Raw genomic sequence first — 25,354 nt, forward strand, 5'->3', positions numbered from 1 at the left:
AACTGGCCAGGATGGTTTTCTAGCAGCAGGGAGACAGAGAGGCTCATTTGGCCGATGGGCAGTAACATTCATTAAGATACCATTAAGATACTAAAAAGTTCCCCTCGTTAATCACTCTGCTCATAAAACCCCCCAATAAGAGACCCGGCAAACACCTTTCCCTCTTTCCCAGCCTCATCTGCTTTGCTCCCTCTTCCTCTGCCCATCTTCACTGCCTGGCCTATTTAAGACCTACACAGGTTCTGTCTTTCTCTTTCAGCTGTTTTACTCTCATCTCTCAATTTCCCTCCACCACTTTATCATTTTAGATTAAATCTACCATCACTCAAGCACATACACCCATGCACTGGCACATTATATGTCTCACTTTTTAGTTTATTTTTTCCTATATGTATACAGTATAATTTTGCAGGAATCTGCGTGGGCCAGATGCTAGTTATAAGAAACGTCTGAAATCGGCTAACTGCAATTTTAAACATTTTGATGCTGCTGTAATGTTTGGTGGAATCAACAACACTACTGATGAGTTTTTAGAGTCTGTATCTAAAGGGTGGCATTTGTTTTAAGTGCAATTTGTAAAGTGTATTGATATAGTGTCTTTATAGTTAAGGGTAGCTGACAAGGCAATGAAGCTCTAGCTTCACATACTGGTGCTCTATCCTGTTTAATTACAGTCTCTAGCTATAGGGTCAGTTTCACCTTGAGCATTGATTAGAAATCAGCTTTCTTTTTCACCGTAGTAACCTTTGTAATGAGAGAGAGTTGTACTCATCACCCCAGATCAGTATCAAAGGTCATTTGTCAATGGATCCAGACGTTAATTTATATATATGTGTGCGTGCTTGCGTGCGCAGCTACAGTACATTATGTACTGTGATTCCACTTTCTTTTTGGACACAGCTTCTGTCTCTAGCCCTGTTTAAATGCATACATGGGTGTGTGTGTCAGTATACTCTGTGTATGCAGGTTGCATAACCACAGTATGTTGCATGTTTTCCAAGTGTCCCATGTATGTTTGTTTTCTACATGCAGGTTTCCTTCATCCAGAACCTGGTTTTCTGCGTGGAAAGAGCATATAGGGTACCCGACTTTGGCATGTGGGAGAGAGGCAGCAAGTACAATAATGGCAGCACTGAGCTGCATTCCAGGTCAGTAAAAAGATAGACAAATCACAAAAAAATTCTCTCCACACTCTCCGTTCTTTTAAAAGAATACCTTTCTCTCTCTCTTTTTTTTTTTTTTTACCTTACTTTTGCTTTTCTCTATACTTTGACCACTTTTTTAGTACTGGCCAGAATATGTCCTGTATGTAGGGTGCTGCAAAAGTCCTGAAACTCTTAAGTTACATACCTGAAATAAGGTCTGTGGGAAAGATGTAACACAAGAAAAAAAGATGTGAGAATGTATCAAAGATTCAAAATAAATGTTTTTAGAGCAAACCCATATTTCATGGGTTTGCTCTATATTTTACATGGTTAGCAAGAAGGTCCCGAGTTCAGTTCATCAGGCTGGGGTCTTTCTGAGTGGAGTTTGTATGTTCTCCCTGTGTTGGGTGGGTTCTCTCCGGGTACTTCACCTTCCTCCAACAGTCCAAAGACATGCAGTTTATGGGGTTAGGTTAACTGGTGATTCTAAATTGCCCTTCGGTGTGAATTGTTGTCTGTCTCTATGTGTTAGCCCTGCGACAGACTGGCAACTTGTCCAGGTTCTACCCTGCCTCTCACTTTATGACAGCTGGGATAGGCTCCAGCGCCACCCGCAGCCCTGAAATGGATAAGTGGAAGAGAATGGATGGATATATTTTACATATATTTAATATGCTAAATGTGTCACTTAAGAGTTGCCATTTTACACATCCACTCATCTGATGCATTAGAATGCATCTGGAGTCATTTTTTGTATCTGTCTGATGAGTAGACCAATATCGAGTCACCTTCCACCACCTTGTCCACCCACACCTGAGGGAAATGTGTAGCTCTTTACCTGGTAAATTCTTCACTGTGCTCACCTTAGCTGCTCATGTTTTTTTTTTTCCCTTTTTTTTTTTTAAACCTTAGCAGCTATTGCTTTAAATTGGGGATTGAGCAGTGGGTTTAGCAGTAAAATGAGGTGCCTACTGTTCCTGAATATTGCCTTGATTAGTCACAAGAGAGAAACAATAGTTTTTTTAAAAATGCAACAGTGCTTAAATGCTCCATGGGCCAAATACACCCCTTAAAACAGATCTTTTAGTTTTACTGAAGTATTACTTTGGTTTCCTTCTTAAGTAACTGCAAATCATATTTGCCTGGACCCTCTGTTTCTGTCTCACTGAAGGTGAGTGCAGCGCTTGGAAAAACAACAATGATGTAGATGGTTCCATCTTCTTGAAATTAACTACAAAACCCCTAATGATTTCAGACTTTTAGTGATAGGGCTCTGAGTCAAGTTTATTTGTAATATCTATGAATTTTAATTCACTTGATTGTGAAATTCTAATGGTTTTTGCTTACAGAGAAAATAACATTAACTATAGCAAGGACTCTTATCTATTCAATCTTCCTTTTCTTTCCTCTCCATATAAATAGATCAGTACCAAACAATAAATGTAAAAACACTGTATTTCCAGCAGGAAGCAGCAGAAATGTGGGAACATGTAACGCTTTTCTTTATAGTCAAGTCTCTGTGATCTAGTGGGGCGTTTGTCGGGTCAGTGTGTACTTATGGAAATGTCAAATCAGCACAAGTTGGTAGCTTTAAAAAAAAATGTCAGTCAGCAAGTAAATAGCCTATATTAAAAGAAATTGTAATGGACCAGCAATCTGAATGGTTGACCTCCATGCAGATAAGGATTTGGAACAACCTGTTCAAACACCAGCACTGGTTTTAGCCTGTGTTGACTCTTTTTCCCTAACTGATTTATCATCCAAGGTCAAACCGGCCTCTCTCTCCTCGCTCGGTTTCTTGATAAAGATCCTCAATTTCTGCTATTGCTTATCTCTGAAAAGCATGTCTTTTTTTTCTTTCTCCAACAATCCAGAGCTATTGGCACCCACCTGTCAAGATGTCCTCAAGAAAAGATAACAAATTCAGTGTATTGAGAAGTGCTGTGTCTTTTCATGTTTCTATCTCTCCTCGCCATGCTTTTGGATTCCCCCAGTTAATGAGTTGGCTTATATATGTACTTTTGTATTAATTACTGTGGCGTATCCAAAAACTGAACAATTCAGAATGGCTCCACGGAAACACGATCTGTATAATAATCAAACTCCATATTAGAACCATTCCTCAACTGTCTCGTCCGGCTTCGAAACATGAATATGGCTCTAAGCTCACAGGATTCACAGTGGATCATTCCTGAGCAGTTGGTGATTCTGGCACTTGCAGAATCACCGATCAGAGTCCATCACAGAATCACAATCACAATGAGTTTGTCCAGTTTTAATCAAGTAAAGAAAAGTTGGGGTGTGTGGATCAGTACTGATCCACACATACAGTGTTTCATATGTCAGTTTTGAGAAATGAACCACTGTATGTAAACACACCTACTGTCAGAGTAGCAGAAGACTGTTGTACAGTCTGCAGCAATATTTTCATCATGCGAAACCTTATCTCCACCTGTCAACTGAAATGGTTGCATCATCATTTTACTCTGGTCCTGATTCCAAGCATCACTTTTTTTTAACATCCTGGGTTTACACAAAGCTTTAAAGCATTCTATGTACATGTGAGGTACTGTCAGGATTTCTGACCACTGCTGTCAGTTTGCGCGTGTGTGTGTATGTCTGTGTGTTACACAGAACTACTTTCAGCAGAACTATTTTAGAGGCTAAATTAGCCTCCCATCATCTGTACGAATGCTTTTTAATATGTCAGCAGATCTACCACCAGTCAATGGCAAGTTTCCTGCATTTTTCCCTCTCTCCTCTCTGTTCTTTTCTAGGGAAATCTTGGTAGGGTAGAAAGGGAAACAAAATGACAGTAAAATTGATTCACATTTAGGCTGCATTGCAATCACAGTAGCCAGCCACTGTGAAATGCACTGTTTTTTTTCTCTCCTCTCCATCATCCATTATCGAAAGTAGACCACAATCTCAGGAGCCTTCAGCTTTATTGAATCCTAACAGATAGCCATTTAAGATTCAAATACGATTCAGAATGCTTTTTGGTGAACTTTGGGGACTTTTGACATTTTCAAAACACATTTGGTTCACGTTGCATCTTTTTTTCTGCTTTCTTAAGAATGAAAAATAATATATTCTTAAACTGATTAATGTTAGTTTGAATTATACTTGCTTATTGTATGTTTTGGTGAAAGTTTGCGGTTTCTTGTCTTTACAGCTCTGTGGGCCTTGCTAAAGCTGCACTGGAGGCCATCAATGGATTCAACCTGTTTGGAAACCAGGTATTTGAGTCCCTGACTTCTTACACATTGCCACCTCTTTCGAACTCGCATGTATTTGTCTCCTTTCTAACTGTTCCACCAGGTAGTAGACTGCATTATAGCCCATTCAAATCTGCAGGAGTGTTGTGCATCTCCTCTATACATCAAGAAGTTATCCTAGCTGGGTGCGATGTCACCCTGATGACCAGCCTGAATTAATAGAAAGCTGCAGTTTATTTACAGGTAGACAGCATCAGTGTAATTAGTGCTGCTGTCACTGTAGCAAGATTGCTTCTCTGAGTGGACGATTGATCAGGAAAGTATGTTTGTGCATGTTTGTGTTTGTCTCAGCAAATTGCTTCTACAGACTGTGATCGATGGCCACAGTTGAATCAGGTTTCCCTCCAAATTTCAGAGCCTGTTTTTCTGTGTGCAAAGTCCATTAGTGGATATGTTTCTTATTTATTTATTTTATTTTTTTAGGAGAAGAAAACAGAGACATTCATTATACCTGCTAATGGATTGGAAAATGAAGCCTTCCACTTAGCAAGCTTCCTCTCTTATTATCTTTTCTTCTTATTTTCTTCACTCGGGTATTTGCCCAGAATGGTTTGTGTGGCAATTCTCTCCATTTAAGATGAGACTGTTTATCTTCTCATCGTATGTGGCCGTTGGGTATGACCGTAAAGTTGCTGTTTGTGTTTCTCTTCTGAACACCTGCAAAATAAAGGATTTAACTGTGCCTGAAAATGGATTTTGTCATTGAGCTCAAGCTTGTTGAAAGAATCAATTTATAGAGGTGGCTGCTTTATGGTCCATGCTGTATGGGGCTTCTGTACATGTGAGAGAATGAGTGTGCCTGTATCTGCCGGTCTCGTGTCCCTTTGTGGGAATGCTACAAGCTTCTCAGTTGCTTATTAATGATCTCTATCAATCTTGATGTCCCAGCTGACGCTCATCCCTCAAGCACCAAATGTAGCTCCTTCCCCTCAACGCCCTAAACCGGAACATTCAGTAGACTCTTAACTCTTCTATCATACTTTTCACCAGCTGCACACTCTTGTGGCTGTATATCACAGTTAGCCTTTGTATTACACGGACAGACACGCATCCTTCAGTTTTGGAAAAGTCACACCCGACCCCTCACCACAGCCCCCTCAAAATCACACTGTGAACGCATGATAGAAGCCTCTCGGTGTGACAAATTGAACTGGGCGGATAAAATTGATCTCACATGAGGAGGATCCTTCAACTTTAACGCCGGTCTTTAAATTCACAGTGCTGTTTACACACGGCTCTACAATCAAATCCCAACACATTCTAGTTTCTCTCAAGGGACTGTCACCTAATTCACACCGTGTCAAGAGCAGGGATAAAGCAGAGGAAAGCACACGCCTAACAAAGTCCAGTTTAATATATTTCTGTAAATTAAATGTATTTTATACATATATCAGTGCACAGAAAGTGGTGCCAAGTTAAAGTTCAAAGTAAATCATTATAGTGTCTTTAAAAAATGGGCTTTAAATAATTGACATTCAGTCAATGTTTATAGCAGACCATAAAAAATCCTAATGACATCAGTGGTTTTCTGAGAGGCGTGAGCCAAATCCTCACAGTAGGTGGAAGGATGGTTGTATTGAGAAGTGGGGATAAAAAAGAAAAACCTGAAAATAATTTATATTGGCAGATATTTGCCTTCAAAGACTATCAAAGACTGCAGGTTATAGTCATCTCATTCTTTTCTTTGTTTTTACTTCAGATCACTCATGAGGATGCATAGTGATAGATGCACAAGGAACAAGCAGTGCTTAGTTTTCTAAAATCAAAGATTGTTTGAAGAAAACCTTAAAACAGCATCCACTGCTCAAAAAGGGTTGAGCTGTTGCACTGAGAGTATTCTACAGATTATGTCTTCTCTTGTTTTTCACTGACTTATCTTAACTTATTGCATAGTTTTTTTTTATATTGCTTAGTTCTGTTGAAAGAGATATTATGCTACATATATACAGTGCATATTCAAACTTATTTTTTATTTTTTGTAAAAGGAGTAAATAGAAAAATGTAGTAGTTAAAGCATGATAAGCTGGTTGGACTGTCTGCTTCTGCTTAAAAAATGTGACTAAATAAAAGAAGACAAAATGGCTCAAATCTAAAAGGCAAAAACACTAATTTTACATGCTTGCTTTGTGGGTTAGTGTTTTTATACATTGCTTTTCTAACACTGTTTTCTTATGTGGGTTTTTTCACTAACTTGTCACACAGCTGCCTACACTGGTGGCTAGCAATTCACTATGTATGCACTATGTAAATTTCTAGAGGAAAGCTTGCTGATTTGACTAAAAGCCCTGGCCAGATGTGTTTTTTTTCTTCCTTTTTTTTAAGAAATAAAAAACGCGACATTGGCAATATTCATACATAATGCATCTGACTTGCATTAGAAACTGCTTAGCAGTTTGGGGGAATTGCCCACTTGGTTTCATATAAGCACTGCTGATGGATGGATGGATGAAGTGCGGTGGACCGTTTTTTTTAGAACCTGAAAAATGGTTTGATTGCTTCCCTTACTGAGTAAAAAGCACAAAATGTTCCCCCCTTCCTCTCGTGGAAATGTTTAAGTGCTCTGGATGGACAAACTGCATCGTGGTAGTAGTGCTTCATTTTTGTACAGGGAGACTTTTAAAGTGATCGGATGACTAGCTGTTGTTTAAGCACTCCCACACTGCACTTCAATAACATGAGCAATCCAAATGTATCTGCCTGGTTTTACAGCAAAACAGTGTTTTGATGTGTGGAGGTGTAATACCGGAGGCTTTGAAGCCAAATAATTTTAAGCATTTCCATATTTATTTATTTATTTTTATTTCTTTGGACAAATGGAGGACTTTGTGTATGTTTGTTGTTTTGCATGCATAGAGCTATATGTTGCTGTGAAGCACAAATTGTTTAGCTGTAAATTGGATGCTTTTCTTTTATGCTGCAGGGCTGCTCATGGTCTGTGATATTTGTGGATCTGGATGCTCACAACAGGAACAGGCAAACCCTTTGCTCTCTACTACCCAGAGAGTCTCGCTCCCATGTGAGTACATCAATCAATTTATTGACTGTGTACATCTTTTAAATAATTTTAATAAAACAAAGAAAAGCATACAGATTTCACAAGTAACAAAAGGCAGAAAAGACACAAAGCAATATGTGCAATAGAGCACTTTTCTTCTAAAATTTGCAAAATATTATCAGCTTCGTATCTTAAAGATCTTGTAGAGCCATTCACTCTCAGAGTGCAGGCTTTTTTGTGGTTCCTAGAGTTTCCAAAAGTAGAATGAACTTGCGCCAGTGCTTTCAGCTATCAATCCCCGCTTCTGTGGAACCAGCTCACAGTTTGGAGTTGAGATACTGGCACCCTCATACTTCTACAATTAGGCTTAAAACATTTCTGTTTGATAAAGCGTGGGGTTGTAATCAGGATTCTCTCTGGTAACCATTTCTTAGTTATTTCTTCTTCATTATGCATTTTATTCTTGTCTCTCTTTTCTCTCCTTCTTTCTCTTCTCTTTTACCTCACCCCTAAACCCTTACCCTGGTTCTGCTGGAAGTCTCTTCCAGAGAAAGGGGGAGGTTCTTTCTTCCCACCATTGCTTGCTTCATAGGGGATCATATGATTGTTGTAGTTCTCACTCTAATTAGTTTTTACCTTACAATATGAAGCGCTCTGAGGTGTCTGTTCTCGCAAATTGAATCAAACTCAGTAAACTGAATTTTACTGAAAGCTTATGACAAATTGGTACATGGTCTTGGGATGCCAGTGTCAGTCCAGCACAGTGAGCACTTTGCATTTGCTTAATTTTAAAAATATTTAAACTATTAACTATTGTAGAGAAATGCTGAACCAGCATACAGGAATGTGCAGTCAGAGCAAAAAAAAAAAAAAAAAGGGAGAGAGAAAGCTTCACAGTGCTGCACTCCCACAGTAATTTTATGATATCCACCTTGCAGTGATCGTTAAAACAGTGATCAAGTAACCTTTCGTTTGCTCTAAAATGCAGCAATCTTTTAAAATAGTTTATTCAAAAATCAAGAATCTTATTTTTATTTCCTTTTTGTTATTTTGTCTAAATTGATCATATTAGAACTAGAATAAATATTAAAATATTCTTTAAATGTTGCATTTTGTCTGTGAGCTGATCGCTTTGTTCTTAGAAAAATATCCACAGTTGCACAGCATGACGCAAACGTTTCCCCCAACGCCCTTTTATGGCATAGAGAAGCAGCTGTATGCGTAGTCTCTACCAAATAGTAGCCTGTCACGCATATGTCAGATACCTAAAAGGTTAATTACACACATCAAACAGACCACGCACTCATGTCAGTGTGTCAGTAGATATCAGTTCAACAATGTATTTTCCTCACGGTGCAGTCATTACACTGCCCGCACCTGAGCTCTTGATGGTACACCACTGACAAGAAATGGCAAAAGTAAGAGGTGGATATAGAGATGCAGGGAGGTAAAGCTCAAAGAAGAAAGCATGAGGAAAATCATTCCTACTCGCCAACACTCGCAGGCACTTAAATCATTACAGCTGTGTGTCTGTGTGTGCGTGTGTGTGTGTGTCGAACTTATAAGCCAGAATTGTCTAGTCACCAACAGCCTGGGAGAAAATTAGTGTAATTAGACGATCAGCAATGGCATTATAGACATAGGAGACTGACGTTAAGAAGTCTGAAGGAGTGCAGGAGAGACCAACAATTGGCAGGATTGTGTCAAGATATACAAAATATCAATATATCATCACTATGTCATGTAATATGTCAAAAGATTGAAATCCAGTATTCAATTCCAGACACATTCAATACCTGCACAGAGTGTGTTGCAAGCTGATATGATTTCTTAAGCTGCAGCTGCTGAGGATGTTACCATGTAGATTAGGGTTGTAACAAGAAGTTAAAGAATATAAATGAATAGGACTAGACAGAGCTACACCTGGCTCCTCTGTGAGCTGCAGAGATATGTGCAAAGTATAAAAAAGAAACGCGCTACAAAGGAGAGCAGCAGAAATCAAAACAGAACTGAAATCTGGTCCTTAAGCGGGCTGACAAGCAAGTTCATAGCCACGTCCATGTCAGAGCACTTGTCCCTGCAGTTATTTTATAGATTCCAGTGCTCAGACAGGATATGGAAAGGCTTTAAATTTTTGGAATCTGCTGTCTATTAATAAACTTTAAATATTCATAGCTGTTTGCAGTGAAGCTATGCCCTCATAGATTTCATTTCCATTGCTTAATAGAGTAAACCAAACAATAAAGTAGGACTATTAGATGCTCAGTCACAGTGGTTTGTCAAGCCTGATAACAAGATTCGTTCCTAACGATAGCTTGTATGTAAATGTAGTCAGTGCTGTAGTGTTTTATTTATAAACCGACACTTTCACTCCTAAACCGCTTATGGGCATTCACGCATGTTTAATAAGTCTTTCTGTAGAATATATAGATGTACAATAAATGATCTTATTGGCTTCCCTCATTTTATACTCAGAAGTTATGCGAAATGACTGTGAGATGCAGTCATTGGGAAAAGTTTTGGTCCCTGTGGAATTTTCAAAATATTTCTCTGACCTAAAATGCCAGTGGATTTTCACACAAACACTAAATGTAGCTAAAATATATATATATCTTTAAAAAAATGAAGGAAAAATATCAGTCTGGGAATATATATTATGTACAGCAAATGTGGCATAAACTTTTCACGTAGTTCATAATTGTTGTAAATCTTTTTTTTGTTTGTTTGTCTCCGGCAGAACACAGATGCAGCTTTACTTCCAACCATCAGCTATCCTGCGTTTGCTGTTGATGATGATGCTCTTTACACTCAGACACTTGACAAGATTGTCCGCAAGCTCCGTGGCAAATATGGCTTCAAACGTTTCCTCCGTGACGGCTACCGCACCGCAAACGAAGACAAGAATCGCCATTACTACAAACCTGCTGAAATGAAGGTTTGTACTCCTGTTTTCTCTCTATATTCTGTTCTTCTTTGTGTCAGTGTGTGTAAAATATAGGTTTTATATAACTGAATTGAACTCAGTTGCCAGTAACCACATGCTCAACCTGAGAAGCACAGCTAGCAATGCATAACATGTGGAAAAGTTCAGCTTGAAAGTGCTTGACATTTCAAAAGTTTTCGAAATTCATAATCCTCCAAAGGTTTCATCCTTTTATGATAATGCTAAGAGATCTGCCTGCGACTTAGCCTCTCCCATTCCACGCATTCTAATCCCCCAGGTATTTCACCCTAAATCTTAGCGTGCATGTGCGTGGGTGCGCTGGGTATGCGGCTGAGTCGGTCCTTATCAGTGTGTATGCTCATGCATATACACCTATGTGAATGATCGGGCATTCATTGTCCTTTAGTGAATCCCCTGTGATCCTGGCCAAATGACAGTGCAGTCACTTTAGAAGCATACCATGAGTGAATCACAGGCTGGACTCTTAATACTAAACAAATCATTACTCTACCTGGAGAGCTAGCCTGCCAGAATTAATGAGCTCAGAGAGGCATTAGGTAAGAAAGCAGAGATCTGTGAGTTTAGAGACAGATGCTGGAGTTTCTGTTTGGCAGTGAAACACTAACCGACTGTTTCAAAAGGTCTAATCAGTTGTCCCTAGTAGGGTTGTATGTAATCAAAGAGTCACCTGACAGTAATATGATTCCTTAATTACATTCGTGATTCATTAAAAAGGATAGTCATCACTTTGTAGTGACAAAAGGTGACTTTTCTGTCTGAAAGGTGGGGCTGAGAAAAAAAGATTTAAAAAGGCACTGATGATGGAAGTGCTTGCTTGATATGTCAGAGTGGGCACTCATGGGGCTCCAACTCTGAACCACTTTGAAATGAGCTTTGTTTAATCCTGCGGCTAATAGGATACAAAGACTCTAAAGACTCCAAGGCTAAGAATTATCAAACAATGTTTAATGCCTCAGTTCCTTCAGGCTCCGTCCTGCCCTTAGTTCGACCAGCAGGCAGGCAGATTTGTTGTGGAAGACACTCTGGCCAGTTAACGTTTCATAATGTAAAAACCCAATTAATTTTTTTAATTCATTAATTTTTTTGAATGAATTAAAAAAAAAGTGATTTGCCAGTTTCCAAATCCTCGCTGATTAATAGTGTTACAAATATATTCGAAAAGCAATAAGTAAAATGTTACCTCTTTTGAGTCATAAGCCACCTCACAACAAAATGAAATGCTTTGAGTGTGTCTGACACAGTTTGCGTTTTATCTGGAGAAAAGAAATCACAGGTAGGCCGGGTTCCCCTGCAGAAGACATTGACTAAAGTTGTTGTTGGTGTTTAAGAGAGAATTCACAGCAGGGCAGACGTCTGTGCTCCCTGTCTGTTTACCATTGACAGAGAGCAGCGGCAGCAGCCTGTGTGATAGACAGTTTTACCAATCAGTCGAGCTGCTCAAGCACAAAACACCAGGGATCCCTGTCTGTTTACAGCCTCAACGGGCCAAAAGGCACAGGCCTCATTGGGTGACTGCCTCAGCTCTCCTGTTCTCTCGTACTCTCTCCCCCCCGCCACCAAATACACCCCTCCCCTGTTTCTCCATCTCGTTATGCACTTGCCTTTCTTTTTTTCTTCCTCTCTATAACCACCTGATAGCCGCTATTGCTTCCCGTCTTTGGTGAAATATACACCTCGAGGCCTGCAGATCTACATAATCACAGAGTGCCGACATTTAAAGAAGCACATTCATACAGACATGAGTATCCGCTCAGTGAAAAGCACCTAAGTGTGTTTGTGTGTGCATGTGTGTCAGCTCAGACAGGCATTTGTTATTGCATTAGGATGTCTCTGTTATCTTCCATCAGCGCAGAGATTATTGAAAAAGATGAGGTACAAAGATAGTCAGAACTAATTACTTTTATAGATAGAGGGACTAAAATGCACACACACACACACACACGAACATATGCACACATGCATTTTGTATTGATGGATTTTTTAAGAGGCTAATAAAATTCTGCCGATTGTTTGATCTTTTTAGAAAATGACCTTTATTATTTTTAGTGTTTATCCAAATTTGGTGACTAAAGGTGGGTTATTGTGTAGGGACAGTGTTTTGAGTTGATCCTCTTTAATTAAGCACTGAATTACTAGAGTGAATAATTGTCTACTTTTCTTTGTCTATTGTAAATGTGACTTGTAATTGAATGGCTTAAGGTTTTCGTTTGTGCATGGATGCTTGTGTAAGATACAGTGCAAATACAGTAGATGAAGTGTGCAAGATTCAGAGAAAAATCCAGGAAGTGATGGTGTCAATTCAACTGTTTATTTGGGGAACTTTTGTCTAGCTGCTGCCACTTGGTGCTTTTGATTTATTTACATTCATTTGACAGCAATGTGTTTATGAGCTGACAGGTTTAATTAAATTTTTTTTTTTTAAAAACCCTGAATAAATTGGCCAAATAAGAGGAAGCAAGGAGGGGAAAAAACACTGAATGGTTTGATAAGTATAAAAAATGATGGAAATCATATGCCATGGCCTACAAAGTCACTAGTTCTTACTTGTGGGAAGAGGCATGGGTTACATTTTGCAGTGGATTTGTTAAAACAGCAACTGAGGGAATCTTTTGGAAAAAATTATGTTCATCTCAAACTAGACAAATGTGTGCCGAGGGTTTTGAAGCTGTTTTGGAGGCTAAAGGAAGCCAAACATCTTACTGAAACGACTTGGGTTGGTCTGTTCCAGGCAACATGAGAGCTGTCAATCAAACTTTGTTGCACACTAAACAGCTGGACCACAACCAAGCAATCTGCTGCATGTCTGGCGTGAGAAAGTGGATCAGTCAAAGGATTCTGATTTGCGATTTAGTATGAATACACAAGCAGAACTATCTACTATAAAATTCATGTGTTTAATGTGAGCCAAAGCTCCCATATTTATAAATAGTTTGAATGAAAAGAAATTATAGGATTAGAGGTAAAACCCTTAACACTTGGCCAACTATTGTGATGGGATCAGCTGGCTCAGCTATGCTGTGGTGACATTGTGCTGAGACATTTTGGCTCCGCTTGACCTCTTAGAGGGAAGGGTCACTGCAAACGACACAGAGTTGTGACTGATCACCTTTCTTCTGTGATGGGGCGTTTTTGTCGTGATGGGAGTGGTCATTGAGTATCACGCGTTATGGCCTTCACAGTCACCAGATCAGTCTTCACCACCATCATTAAAACATCCAAAAAGTGAATATGTTTTGGAAGAACATGCCTCTAACAAGCTTTCAGAAACTTGAATAAATACCTTAAAGGGTATATTGAAGCTTATTTGTGGCCTGACTAAGGAAACATGCTTCTAATTATGTATGATGGCTTGCAGTCCCATTTGTAACACATGGTATAGTTTATTGATTGGATTTTTGTTTGGACTTTATACTTTCAACTTTAGTTCATATAAAACTACTGTGAACCTCACATTCTAAAATGTCAAGAAGAACTGGACTAGAGCTAAAAGCCAACAATGTCTTTTTTTAACTTAAGCACACAGCAAGTAGGTATTTATATTGTTAAACATACATACATTGTAATTCTCTTGTCTTTGTTATACTGAGTGAAATCGGACAAATTTTTGATATCGCAGGTCTGAGTTCACAGGCAACATGGCAGTGTTTTTGCCACAGAGTCCGAGATGTCATTTTCTGAGCACTGCTCTTAAGTGTTTGTTGTTGCTAGGTTACAAATAATACCTTATTTCATGTTAGGTTTTAAAAGACTGAAAGCCAAGATCGCGTTCATCACCAACATTATTTAAAGTATCTATATCTAAGATCCCACCTCTTTTTTGGATTTTGATTATTCAGTGATAGAGAAGTGACACTGAGTCCTCAGTAAAACTAAACTCCAACTTTCTCTGTGTTTTTCCATCTATGTGTCTGTCTATCGTAAACATACTAAAATTTCACACCTCTAGACGTCCTCCTCAAAACAAACAGCCAAGCTTTGAATTAGAAAAAAATGACCTTGTAAAGGATCAGTAACATTTCTCTCTATACTGACAGGTTTCATTCAGAATGTCACATCCTTTATATTTTTTCTCTGTGCCATACTGTTCCATATTCAGTGCTGCTCAAATTCAGCTTTAAAGTTCCTGCGCCTCTCTTCTCTTTGTGAAATGAAAAAGCAATAATTCCTCCCCTCTCTTCCTCTCTCTGTCTTTCTCCAGCTTTTTGATGGGATCGAGTGCGAGTTTCCCATATTTTTCATCTACATGATGATTGACGGTAAGCCTTGTTCTATCCATTGCTGCTGTTATGGTGCCTCAAGTGGGTCATTGCCATGATATAAGACAGACTTATAGCGTTTTACAGGAAATTACGTTTTTCTCTGGTTTTAGAGGACTTGGATACACGCTTTTAAAATATGTGACTTTTTTTTTTAAATTTGTTAGTGAACCAAAGTAAATGGTCAGAAATAAATGAAAGACTCTAGTTTTTTCCTAAGCATTTCTTTCTTTCTTTTTTTTTTAAATCTAATAGCCCCTTTGCCTCTTTATATGCCACAGATTTCTCTTAGGACTATCAGACAACCTGAAGGGCCTGTTGCTCTATATGAAGCTAGTCATCTTTATAGGCTCTGCTCAAAAAAAAAGGCAGTTAAACTGATCCAGACGGATACATCAATAACCAACAAGCCTCTACAATGAAATGCTCTTAAAAAATCTTGTGTACCTAGTGAAATTTTTATTGAAGGTGCCTCACGATTTTTCAGTATTGTAAAACTACTGTATTGCTTTGCTGTCATTTTATTAGGGTCACTTTGCCTGACTGATGCAGTTAACAGTTATATGTGAAAAAGCATGAATTTTCAATGTTTTATAATTGTTGTGCGTGCGTGTGTGTGTGTGTGTGTGTGTGTGCGCGCGCGCGCATGTATATGTATATGTGTTGTAGGGGTCTTCAGAGGAAATAAGGCCCAGGTCAAAGAATACCAGGAACTCCTTGAACCCATCATCTTTCAGTCTTATGAGGGTGAGTAACCACATAAAAGCCAACATGCACCCACACACATGCAGTGACCGCTGAATGAGGAAAACAGTGAACTCCAGAACACAAACATATATAATATTATCTCATCTGACCTGTCAATATAGTTCTTTTTAATACTTTTGATTCGGTTTCTGTTCTCTCCCCTTCTGGCAATGAAAAACTTTCTCTTATTAAATCAGTTTTATATATTCATACACCACATACCAAGGTTCACAGGGGTGTTACATCCAAGTGAACTCAACCTTCCCTATGAGCAAAAGAGCCTGGCTCATACATTCACCGGTACACATTGATGTGAGAGGACACAGTTAAATGATGGGGATGTCAAGAGCTGGGTGTTTCTATTCATCTGTTCATAATAGAAATTGAAATAATTGGAGTGCAGAAAGGATAATGATGTGAAACAGAGCTGACTTAAGTTACCCTGAATGTCTCTGCAGAGCTCTTTGTACTGGTTCTGTATAAATTAACAAAACTCCAGAAGTTAATTGGCTGGGTTTTAGAAGAGAACACAAAGGTGTTTCTCTTTTACTGTTAAATACTTATTAAAAGTGTAAATCCACCAATGGATTTTGTACTGTCAGAAGCTGCTATTGTATCTTCTTTTGCTGGTTTGCCCGACCTCCCAGGAGTCAGGGGCTCCTATTGTTTTGATAATACATAAAGCACATGCAGGGTTCAGCTATTGAAGACATGCTAATATATTGTGATGAGTGAGTGAGGTCGGTGGTGGGGGTCCTCAACTACAGTTGTGCTAGCCTTGAAGTAAGTATTTATATTAAATTCATACATTCTGAGTCATGTGTACTTGGTATACATGTGTATTTTTGTGTAACAAGCAGACAGGAATGATGTATCTGTATAAGTCATTAAGAGTGTGCACAGAAAGATTTAGTGTTCTTAACTGTAGGTCCAGTCATGACCACTATGTGTGAAATGTCATGCTAAAGTGCTAGACTTAGATGGTTAACATGGTAAGCCCAATACTGCTAAAGAGAATTTTCATTAGCATTAGTTTTGGTTTTTGAATTAAGCTAAAAGTACAGGGGTGTCTCATGTAGCCATTTATAGTTATCTGATTTTATTTATTTTTTGTATTTGGGTTTTTAAATGGAGGATTTGTGTTGTACTGCTACCCTTAATTTTGTGCTACAGAGCATGTATAAAAGAAAGAATTTCTTTGAGTTTTTTTTTTTTTTATTTCAGAAACTTTGAGTTGCTAGTGGTGCTAAAAATAAATGATCCTTAACTCTTTTTTCTACAAAGGTCGGGAAATGTTTTTTCCTTCCACGCTCTCAAATCTGTGTATTACTTTCATAATAAAACTTAGTTTAGGAACAAATTGAAAAATACACTTTTAAGTTCTTTGCCTGTATCTCATCTGTGCCTCAGGAGTTACAGCTGGTTGTCCACCAGTTGGAAGGTTGGTAGTTTAAATCCAGGCTCTTCCAGTCTGCAAAGTGTCCACAGGCAAGATAATGAACCCCAAATTGTTTCTAATGCATCTAAATTCAAACATGTAAAGGTGATCTTAAGTACAGCAGTGGTTCAAAGGTTAAACTCAGCATCTGTACTGCTATCTGATTTGTTGCTGCTTTCCCTGTGTGCCACCAGTGCAAAGCTACTGAAGTCCATAGTTTTTATACTGTGTAAGAAGTAAAGATTATTTTTTGCTCAAAGAAACTTTTCCAGAGAAGATGTAGTCTTATGCACATAGAGCTTACACTTCTCATCTCTCATGCCAGGCCACGCTATAATCCCCAAGTACTACTATGTACCGGCTGACTTTGTGGAGGCGGAGCAGAACAAGCATGGGAGCCAGAAGCGTTTCCCTAGCAACTCTGGCCGTGATGGGAAAGTCTTCCTGTGGGGTCAGGCCCTGTACAACATTGCCAAGCTACTGGGTATGTCTGTGTGTCTGTCTGTCTGTGTGCTTAGTATGACGACTTGAATCGATGCATTCATTCAGTGTACTCTGACATTACTCTGCAAGGTCATGATTAACTTAAAACTAATATGACCTTAAGCAGGAGATTTATTATCACAGATTCTGTGTGTTAGACAATAGTTTTCATTATGAATTATTTTTGTAGCTATTCCTTAATACTTGTCTCACATGAATCCAAGGACCAAGTGTTTGTGTGTTTGTTTGTTTTTCTTTAAGTCTTTATGCATTTACACTTAGTTACTTGTCAATAGTCATACGTCAGTATCCCACAGTATTCCCATACATTTTAATGGTATTCATATCTACCTTTCGTGGTATGTTTGTGTACACTCACTTTTCAGTGGATGAGCTGATCAGTCCCAAAGATATTGATCCCATTCATCGCTATGTGCCAGGACAAGACCAGCGCAATGTCAGTATGCGGTACTCCAACCAGGTAAGCATTAATGTAACTGTATCTGACTGTCATCTGTTATCTACAGACGTTTATTTTCAGTACAACATCGGATTCAAGGGCTCAAGTGTTGTAAACTTATACTACCCCCATGTAAATATGGTTGAAATCAAAGCATTTAAGAGCTTTTGGCCTATGAAGTAATTGCATCTTACACATGATGACAATCATAATCTACTGGTTATTTTATTCTAGATGTCAAGTAGCTATAAGTGGAATTTTGCTGTAGAGGCAGAAAGTGGGCAGCAAGTGGATTGCTCACTCTGCATTAAAAAAAAAAAAAAAAAGGACTTCTTCTATATTTGTCATTTCTATCAACTGGGACGGGAGTAAAATGAGTTAAAATGTTAGCAGTAATGAAACATCAAAAGCTGATTGCAATACACTATATTTATTATATAATAATAAGAATGTCTCTCCAGTGGTGATAGTGTTCTCCGCTAGCAGCTTCTCTTCTTGTTTAAAAGTCTTTATTCAAATTTAAAACAGACATTTAGATTTTATGGTTTTTATCAGGCTTATATCTGGAGTTTTTATATAAGCTGCTCCAGGGTTATTCCTAGCATTTCAGATCAACAAACACCTGCATCAGAGGTACATAAACAAAAAGGTGGTAGGTGGGTGGAGGTGGTATTTAAAAAAGGCGAGGTCCTCACTAAAGCCACTCTTGTTCCATGCCCACGTATTCACTTTTCAAATCTGGCTGGATTTATGTTTCTTTCAACACGATGACAATTGATGATACTGAACTAAACTATTGGGTGTAACTCATACTAGCTCAAAACACAGCTCTTCACCGCACAGTGTTTAGAGTCTTTTTTTTTTTTTTTTTTACATGGTTTCAAAATGGGTTGCAGGTAGAGTTCGTGCTCTGGAGTTTGCCTAGTTTTTTTTTTTTTTTTTTTGAGTTTGCCTAGTCACATGTGTTACTGAAAACAAGACATCTAAACTGAGCCACACTGTTTCAGTATCAGCGATCTTAGAAATAACCAGGAAATTGTGGGAGAACCATAACTTGTCACAGTTCTACAGATCTTCATATTGTATTGCTTTAGCTACTCTGATGTTAAGTTTCATATTTCAGGAGGATTACATAAGCTATGACCTCACCTATTGTGCAGTTGCATGTGTCAGCCTCAAAGATGTACAGTAACCTCTCAATGCCAACTATACACCCACCCTTACTCCCGCAAGGCAATTCCCGCATCCAACCTTAAAACATTCACACTACTCAGTCCTGCTTACCACTGTTTGTTATTCATGTGTGGTAAGGTTTTAATTACTATTCATCCATCAACACCTAAACAAGCAGAAACTCCTGCATCTTATTTTACCTTGCCAAGGGCCAGGCTTGCAGACGAGGATTAAACCCAGTCAATTTTCTCCACAAACTACCTCCCTGAATGGCAATCATGTCTGAGGTTTAATTCTGTATCAGAGATGGCCGGCAGCTCTGTGGATCACACAGATGAAGGGTAGAGATACATACACGCTGGAATGATTTTCATTTTCTTTGTTGTACAGCATCCTATTCTGTTGCTGTATGATGAATTGTGTTTTTGAAGCTAGGTCTATAAGACAGTACTAGAACAAGGCACACAAGAGAGGACATATCCTCAGAGGTATGATGAACACTAGACGGGATCAAATAGGTTGCCTGGAAAAAGATCAGCAGACAGAACAGACAGAGAGAAAGAAACAGAGAGCCAGAAATGGAAAAGATCATGCCAGAAAAAATCAGCAGAAAATCATTTGTGAAGTGAGAGAATTTTAGAGAGAAATATTTGGTTCTGAGACAAACACGTATATTTTTAACTTTAGGGGCTCACAAATATTCTTCAGCTCAATGAGGGCCACACTCGCTGAAAGGTTTGGACATTTGCAAGCTCTGTGAAGACGTAACTCATCATCTCTCTTAATTCTGAATAATTGTTAAAGAAGGAAGCTCCCACGCCCATTTGACTCAGTTACAGTTTTTGTTTACAACTTGTCTTGCCAGCTAGCGACTGAGCGCATTTCAGAAGATAAGGGTTTGGTCTGCATGTGTTCTTTTATTATGAAAACTGACCTGATGCTTTATGCTGTGCCTCAGTCTCTCACTCTGTGCTGCTTGACTTGGTTTCTGTCAAAATTTGACTAAGCATGTATTTTAGTCATATAGCACACGGAGGGACAGTGTGGTCTTTGTCTTAGTCACAGAACACTGGATCAGCTCTTCATCTTCTTGAAGACCACTTGTGTTTTGCGCACTTGGAGAAGGCATTTGAACGCATCCCTTGGGATGTGCCAGAGTATGGGGTGTCTGGCCCATTGCTACAGGCCATTTGGTTCCTGTACAATCATAATGAGAGTGGGTGTTTCCAGTGGGTGTTGTACTCTGTCAGAGCTGCCAGTCACAGAACATTGATTCTGTTCATCGGACAGAATATCTAGGCGTAGCAAAGTGGTGGAGGTTCTCCATCTTAGGGCCTTAGGATTTCATCTTTCTCTTTGCAGATGATGTCGTTCTGTTGACTTCATCAGGTGAAAGAGATGGGAAGTCTGGGCTTCTCAGCCCTGACCCCACAACCCAAACCAAGGTACTGCTTTTAGCAGGTATCCGAAACATTAGGCAGTGGTATGATAGCAAGCATTGGCTTTAGCAATTAGGGTCAAGTCGAATCAGTTTTACCGGCCATTATATCAGGAGCCCAAAGGCGTTCCCCCAATGGAATTGAGGCATTAGTTCCAGCACAGGACATTCAAGTACTGTGGGTGACAACACAGGTGTATAAAATTTATGTTATTTTCACTCTTTTCAAGCACACCTTCAAGAAACAGCATAGGTATTCGGAGTCATTGATCTAAATCTTTAGGGTTGCTGAACGACTGAAAGCATAGATTAGGTACTTACCAAGCTCTCTGTGATCTGTGCATTTTGGAACAACCATTGATTTTTAGCTGGGATCAAACAGAGAGGATTTTAAATATGTGTGTTTGTATTTGTTAATAGGATATCTACATATCAGCATCTTGGATGCAGAGGGATTGTTCTCAAAAGGAAAACAGTATGAGTATGTTTAGCTGGCAGCACTGCTTTTATGAATTCAGTGTTCAAAGCTAGACTCCTGTTAGGAGTAGGAGTCAGGCTCAGAAATTTTTCTAACAATAACACTGTTGAAAGTTGATTTGTAGGCAGCGTGAAAGCTTGCTGTGAACCTGGACTCTGATGGTAGCAGGCATGACTCTGTGTGAAACCCATCAACAAAAGCCTATCGCATTGAGTTTGATGTTTTCAGTCTCACGCAGTCCAAATAAATGTGTGAACGGTCTTACTTCAACTTTAGTTCTGAGAAACCTGAAGGAAATTCTGGTGTTTTGTGACAGTGATGACACACTCACTAAATCTTTTTATGGTTGAAAGAGAGGTTTGAGTTTTGCACAATAAGATTATTCAATAGCTGACAGCTTGCTACCTTAACGTAACAGCTTAATTCAGTGTGCTAATTTTCATCATAGGACTGATTCCATAGGTGAGAAATACATGACCTCACCTCACCTGTGAGTAGTCACATAGGAATTTATAAAAGGTAATAATAGACCATATTTGTCTTCTCAGAATTGAAAAAATACAGAGATAACATTTTTGAAATGGAAGTTTGTTATAAAATCAACTCTTGCAGGATAATCTGTTGTTTTCTGTGCAGTGTATATAAAGTGATGATTGCTGTCTGTACATCTGTATCTGAAGGTCAAATAGGAACTCTTTCTTTAGATTATCTAAATTTTCAAGAAGAATTAGCTTGTAACAAGGCTATAGCATGAGTGTAGTCTCCAAGTGTCATAGTTTCCATTTCCCTGTGTGTGCTAGTGTCGACTTGAATCCAACTGATGGAAGTGGTGGAATATGGACATTTCCGAAAGCTGTGACTAAAGTTTACTAAGTGCCTGTCAAACAGTAGCTATTTAACACACAACTAGGTACACAGAGTACTTCATCACTCCTTGGACATTGTTTTTCATCTGATATTTTTTATGGCTTTGCTGTCATTATCATCAAAAATACCTCGTCTTATCTGGTCTAAAGTAGCCATAAGTTGTGATATATAAATTTCAAAGACTGATATAATGGACTCTTGAAAGCTGTGCTTGTGATGAATAATAAAACTAATTTTGCTTAAAACTTGAAATAATAATAATAAGTTTTATATTTGGCCCACTGGGGCTTATGGAAGGAAGCATGACTGACATATAATCACTGTTACAGCCCAAGCAGGCTGTGTGGGTTATCCTGCCAGCCCTTGTTTCCTCTGGAGCCAATTTCCACTTAGTAATCAGCACTGGCTTAAAACTGGTGTGAGAAGTTTGCCAGCTCAAAGTGTGGGCCAGTGTTGAGCTACCAGTGAGTGGCTTTGTCCTCTTGCTAGGAAGAAGCGTTTTTGTATTTTTCTTTTAGAATTTTTCATTTCAAGACGTTTTTCCTTTTTGTGCTTTTGTTTTAGGCCTTTGACTGGCATAGCCTAGCTTATTTCCCATTTATTAAAATGCTGTTTTATTTGTGAATCTGCTTTGTTTGACTTTTTCTTTAGCCAGATACTTTATGATAATTATTCCTCCCCTCCTCTGACCCTTTTGTTGAGAACATAACATTTGGGCAAATGTTTTCAGACCTAGAAATTCACACAATTTTTAGATAAAAAAATAACAGTCACAGTTTTAAGCTAATGTGACAAGCCTGGTAGAAAATAGTTGGTTACTTATGCAGCTACCCACTGAACATTTTAGGTGTACTTGCACTGTGAATGCCATTTACAAAGCTGTGATAAAGATTTGAAAGGAGACAGCATTTCAAACAGGGGTGTTGCAGGTGAGGCAGGTGTTTTGCTCTTCTGTCTGAATATCAGTAAATGTGAGAAATCTTTTCAAGCGGTACCACCTGAAAGCTTATGTGAAGAGGATTTTATTTTCCTGTAAGACAGGAATGCCAGGGTTGTTTATTCATGCGGCTGGTGCTAAGCTTAGCGTTTCTTGGGGTCAAATGGCCACAGAATTTGTAGACTTCATCCTCTATTACCATTTATCCTCCACTGCCTCTCACCTTTACTTTTTTTCCTTTCTTATTGCTTTGTAATAAGTCTTGCTGGCTCATAATCTCGTGTTCGTTTTTCTTTTTTTTTCTTTTTTTTTCTTTTTAAAAAATCTCTTTTTTCTTTTTTTCCTCCAACTTACCAGCTTTCTCTCACTCACACCTTTGTTTACTCAGTTTGAAGCTTCATATTTGAAGCTTCGTATCATATTGTGTCAGTAAAGAAGCCCAAGATGGGAAGAGGAAAAAAAAATATGAGTGAGGGGAGAGGAAAAGAAACAATAAGAAATATAGTGTATACTCTGTGTGTGTGTGTGTGTGTGTGTGTGTGTGTGTGTGTGTGTGTGTGTGTGTGTGTGTGTGTGTGTGTGTGTGTGTGTGTGTGTGTGTGTGTGTGTGTGTGTGTGTGTGTGAGAGAGAGAGAGAGAGAGAGAGAGAGAGAGAAAGTTGTGTGTGTATACATGTATCAGCTGTCCAGTTGCTTCTGCATCACCAGCATCTCGTGTTTGGTCTGCAGGCAGAAAAGACACATGGGCATGCTGAGCTTTCACATGCAGTTAAGGCCTGATTTGTGCACTCCCATTTTCTCTTCTACGTGTATATAATTCGGTTCCCATAATGTTTCCAAAACAGAGTACGTGTTCTATGCATACATACATATGTCTTTGCATGACATCTCAGTCTCTATATGAAATGTGCGTGTTTTTCTGTGGGTGCAGTTATTTACAGGATTGCGTGTTGGCGTACGTGTGTATTATTCATCGTGTCTTTCCTGCAAATGTTACGCTAACACTTAAAGTCCCTGCATCAATTCATTTCACTGGGGAGAATGAGATGCTGCACCCATGAATAGCCTGCAATGTTGTGCTGTTGGTTCCACATATAAGCTTATGATATAAGTTACCGCAGGGCTTTTTGACATCAGCTCTGACATTCAGCAAAGGTTTAGAAAAGAAAATTATTTGCAAAAGAACTGGGTTGCACTCCCTCATACAAAATCATATAAAAATACCTGCATGAGGAATTAATGCATCTTTTGAGTCATTTCCACCAAAATATCTGGAATAGTCAATTTTGAGAGACTCAATTTAGAAGCTATTCTAAACAGCAGGATGTTAGAAGCTACATTTAGCTCCTTTGAATTAAATGCAGATGGAGATATAGTTGTAATGTAATTTTAACAGTTTCCCCTGAATACAAATCACCATATTTATTTTCTTTTTTTGCAGTTATTTATGAGGTTTATTGTCACAGCTTTTTAATCCAGTTCCTACAGAAACCCTGGCTTGAATTCACTACCCTGGAGGAACTTGGATGTGTTGGCGCAGACATGCCACTTACACTTATATTCCTGCATCTCGCTTCAGTAGTGGGCACTACAAAGCATCTGTTTTTTTTATCATCAACCTGAATCTACAAAACATTATATCACACATTCCTGTATTATGCATAGGTAAAGAATGATGCAATAAATCTGTATCATGTGTGCACCTGAGCGGGGAAAAATAAGCTTTTGGATGGTGGAGCTTTGATTTTAGTTGGTGATCGGGATATTATTATATGCAGCTTTAATGCATTGTTGATGTGCAGGAACCTTTTACTATTGTAATAAACTAGAAGCCTGTTAAATAGCGTATGAAGCTGTAAAATCAAACTACGCAGCTTAAATATGTATGTAAGCCATGTGGCAAGAGGAGAGAAATCAGCAAAAGCGCATTATTACAGTGCTGCTGGCCTCTCGGTGCGCTAATAATAGTTGCAAATAAATTACCAAGATTATTTTCTTAGCTTGAGTCAGTGGATAAGCACAGCTTCCCTTGATATGTAGCAGCTTACAAAAGTTCATCGGTCGACTGTGTGCTGATTTTTTGCATGAGAGAAAAGGCGCTCCCAGGGCTGTGGGGGTGAGTCAGATCAAGCACACCCTGGGGAGCATGGGGTGACATCCTTCTGACAAACGTGCAATAATACGCAGCAGGCATAGCAATTTGGGGATCCAAGAAGTCATGAATGGCTGTGAAAGTGAATTAGCTGCTTATGTTGCTTATGTCACACACTTGCTATTAATGTTGTGTCCCTAATGTGCTCAGCTACTCAGGCATCCTTACCACTGTGACATTGTCTTAGTCTATTTTATTCTTACTCTGTCTGTATCACTTGTTTCATCTGTCGCTTTGAATTTTGCTCAATTTGCAGTGTGTTCAACTATTCACGCAAATTACATGCATTTCTTAACTACATGCAAAAAGAGCATGCAGCCATCAAAAATAGCGGCTCTGTTATAAAACTCAAGGATCCTTTGGCTTTTGTTAGGCTTCTCTTTTGCATATAGATGCCATTCACTTTTTGACACACACAAACACACACAAACACACGTACACACACACTTGGCCCTATGTGAGAATGAGGTTAATGGAAAAATTGCATTTGTGGTCCACACTGTGGAGGCTGTCAGTCATCAATCAGAGATAAGGCGTGGGTCA

General features: G+C 38.8%; 1 protein-coding gene across 2 annotated transcripts in view; it reads left to right on the plus strand.

Annotated features, from left to right (window-relative positions):
- Window positions 1-25,354, plus strand: part of phkb (phosphorylase kinase, beta) — a 91,674-nt gene that overhangs the window by 26,262 nt on the left and 40,058 nt on the right. For both annotated transcript variants that reach the window (XM_039613342.1, XM_039613338.1), the window contains 8 exons: window positions 1,033-1,148; window positions 4,321-4,384; window positions 7,344-7,439; window positions 10,156-10,353; window positions 14,582-14,639; window positions 15,309-15,386; window positions 17,150-17,308; window positions 17,694-17,788. In XM_039613342.1, the coding sequence (XP_039469276.1) occupies window positions 1,033-1,148; window positions 4,321-4,384; window positions 7,344-7,439; window positions 10,156-10,353; window positions 14,582-14,639; window positions 15,309-15,386; window positions 17,150-17,308; window positions 17,694-17,788 (864 nt within the window). The remainder of the gene's footprint in view (window positions 1-1,032; window positions 1,149-4,320; window positions 4,385-7,343; window positions 7,440-10,155; window positions 10,354-14,581; window positions 14,640-15,308; window positions 15,387-17,149; window positions 17,309-17,693; window positions 17,789-25,354) is intronic.

This window comes from Oreochromis aureus, linkage group 1, assembly GCF_013358895.1.
Source record: "Oreochromis aureus strain Israel breed Guangdong linkage group 1, ZZ_aureus, whole genome shotgun sequence".
Classification (NCBI taxonomy): Eukaryota; Metazoa; Chordata; class Actinopteri; order Cichliformes; family Cichlidae; genus Oreochromis; species Oreochromis aureus.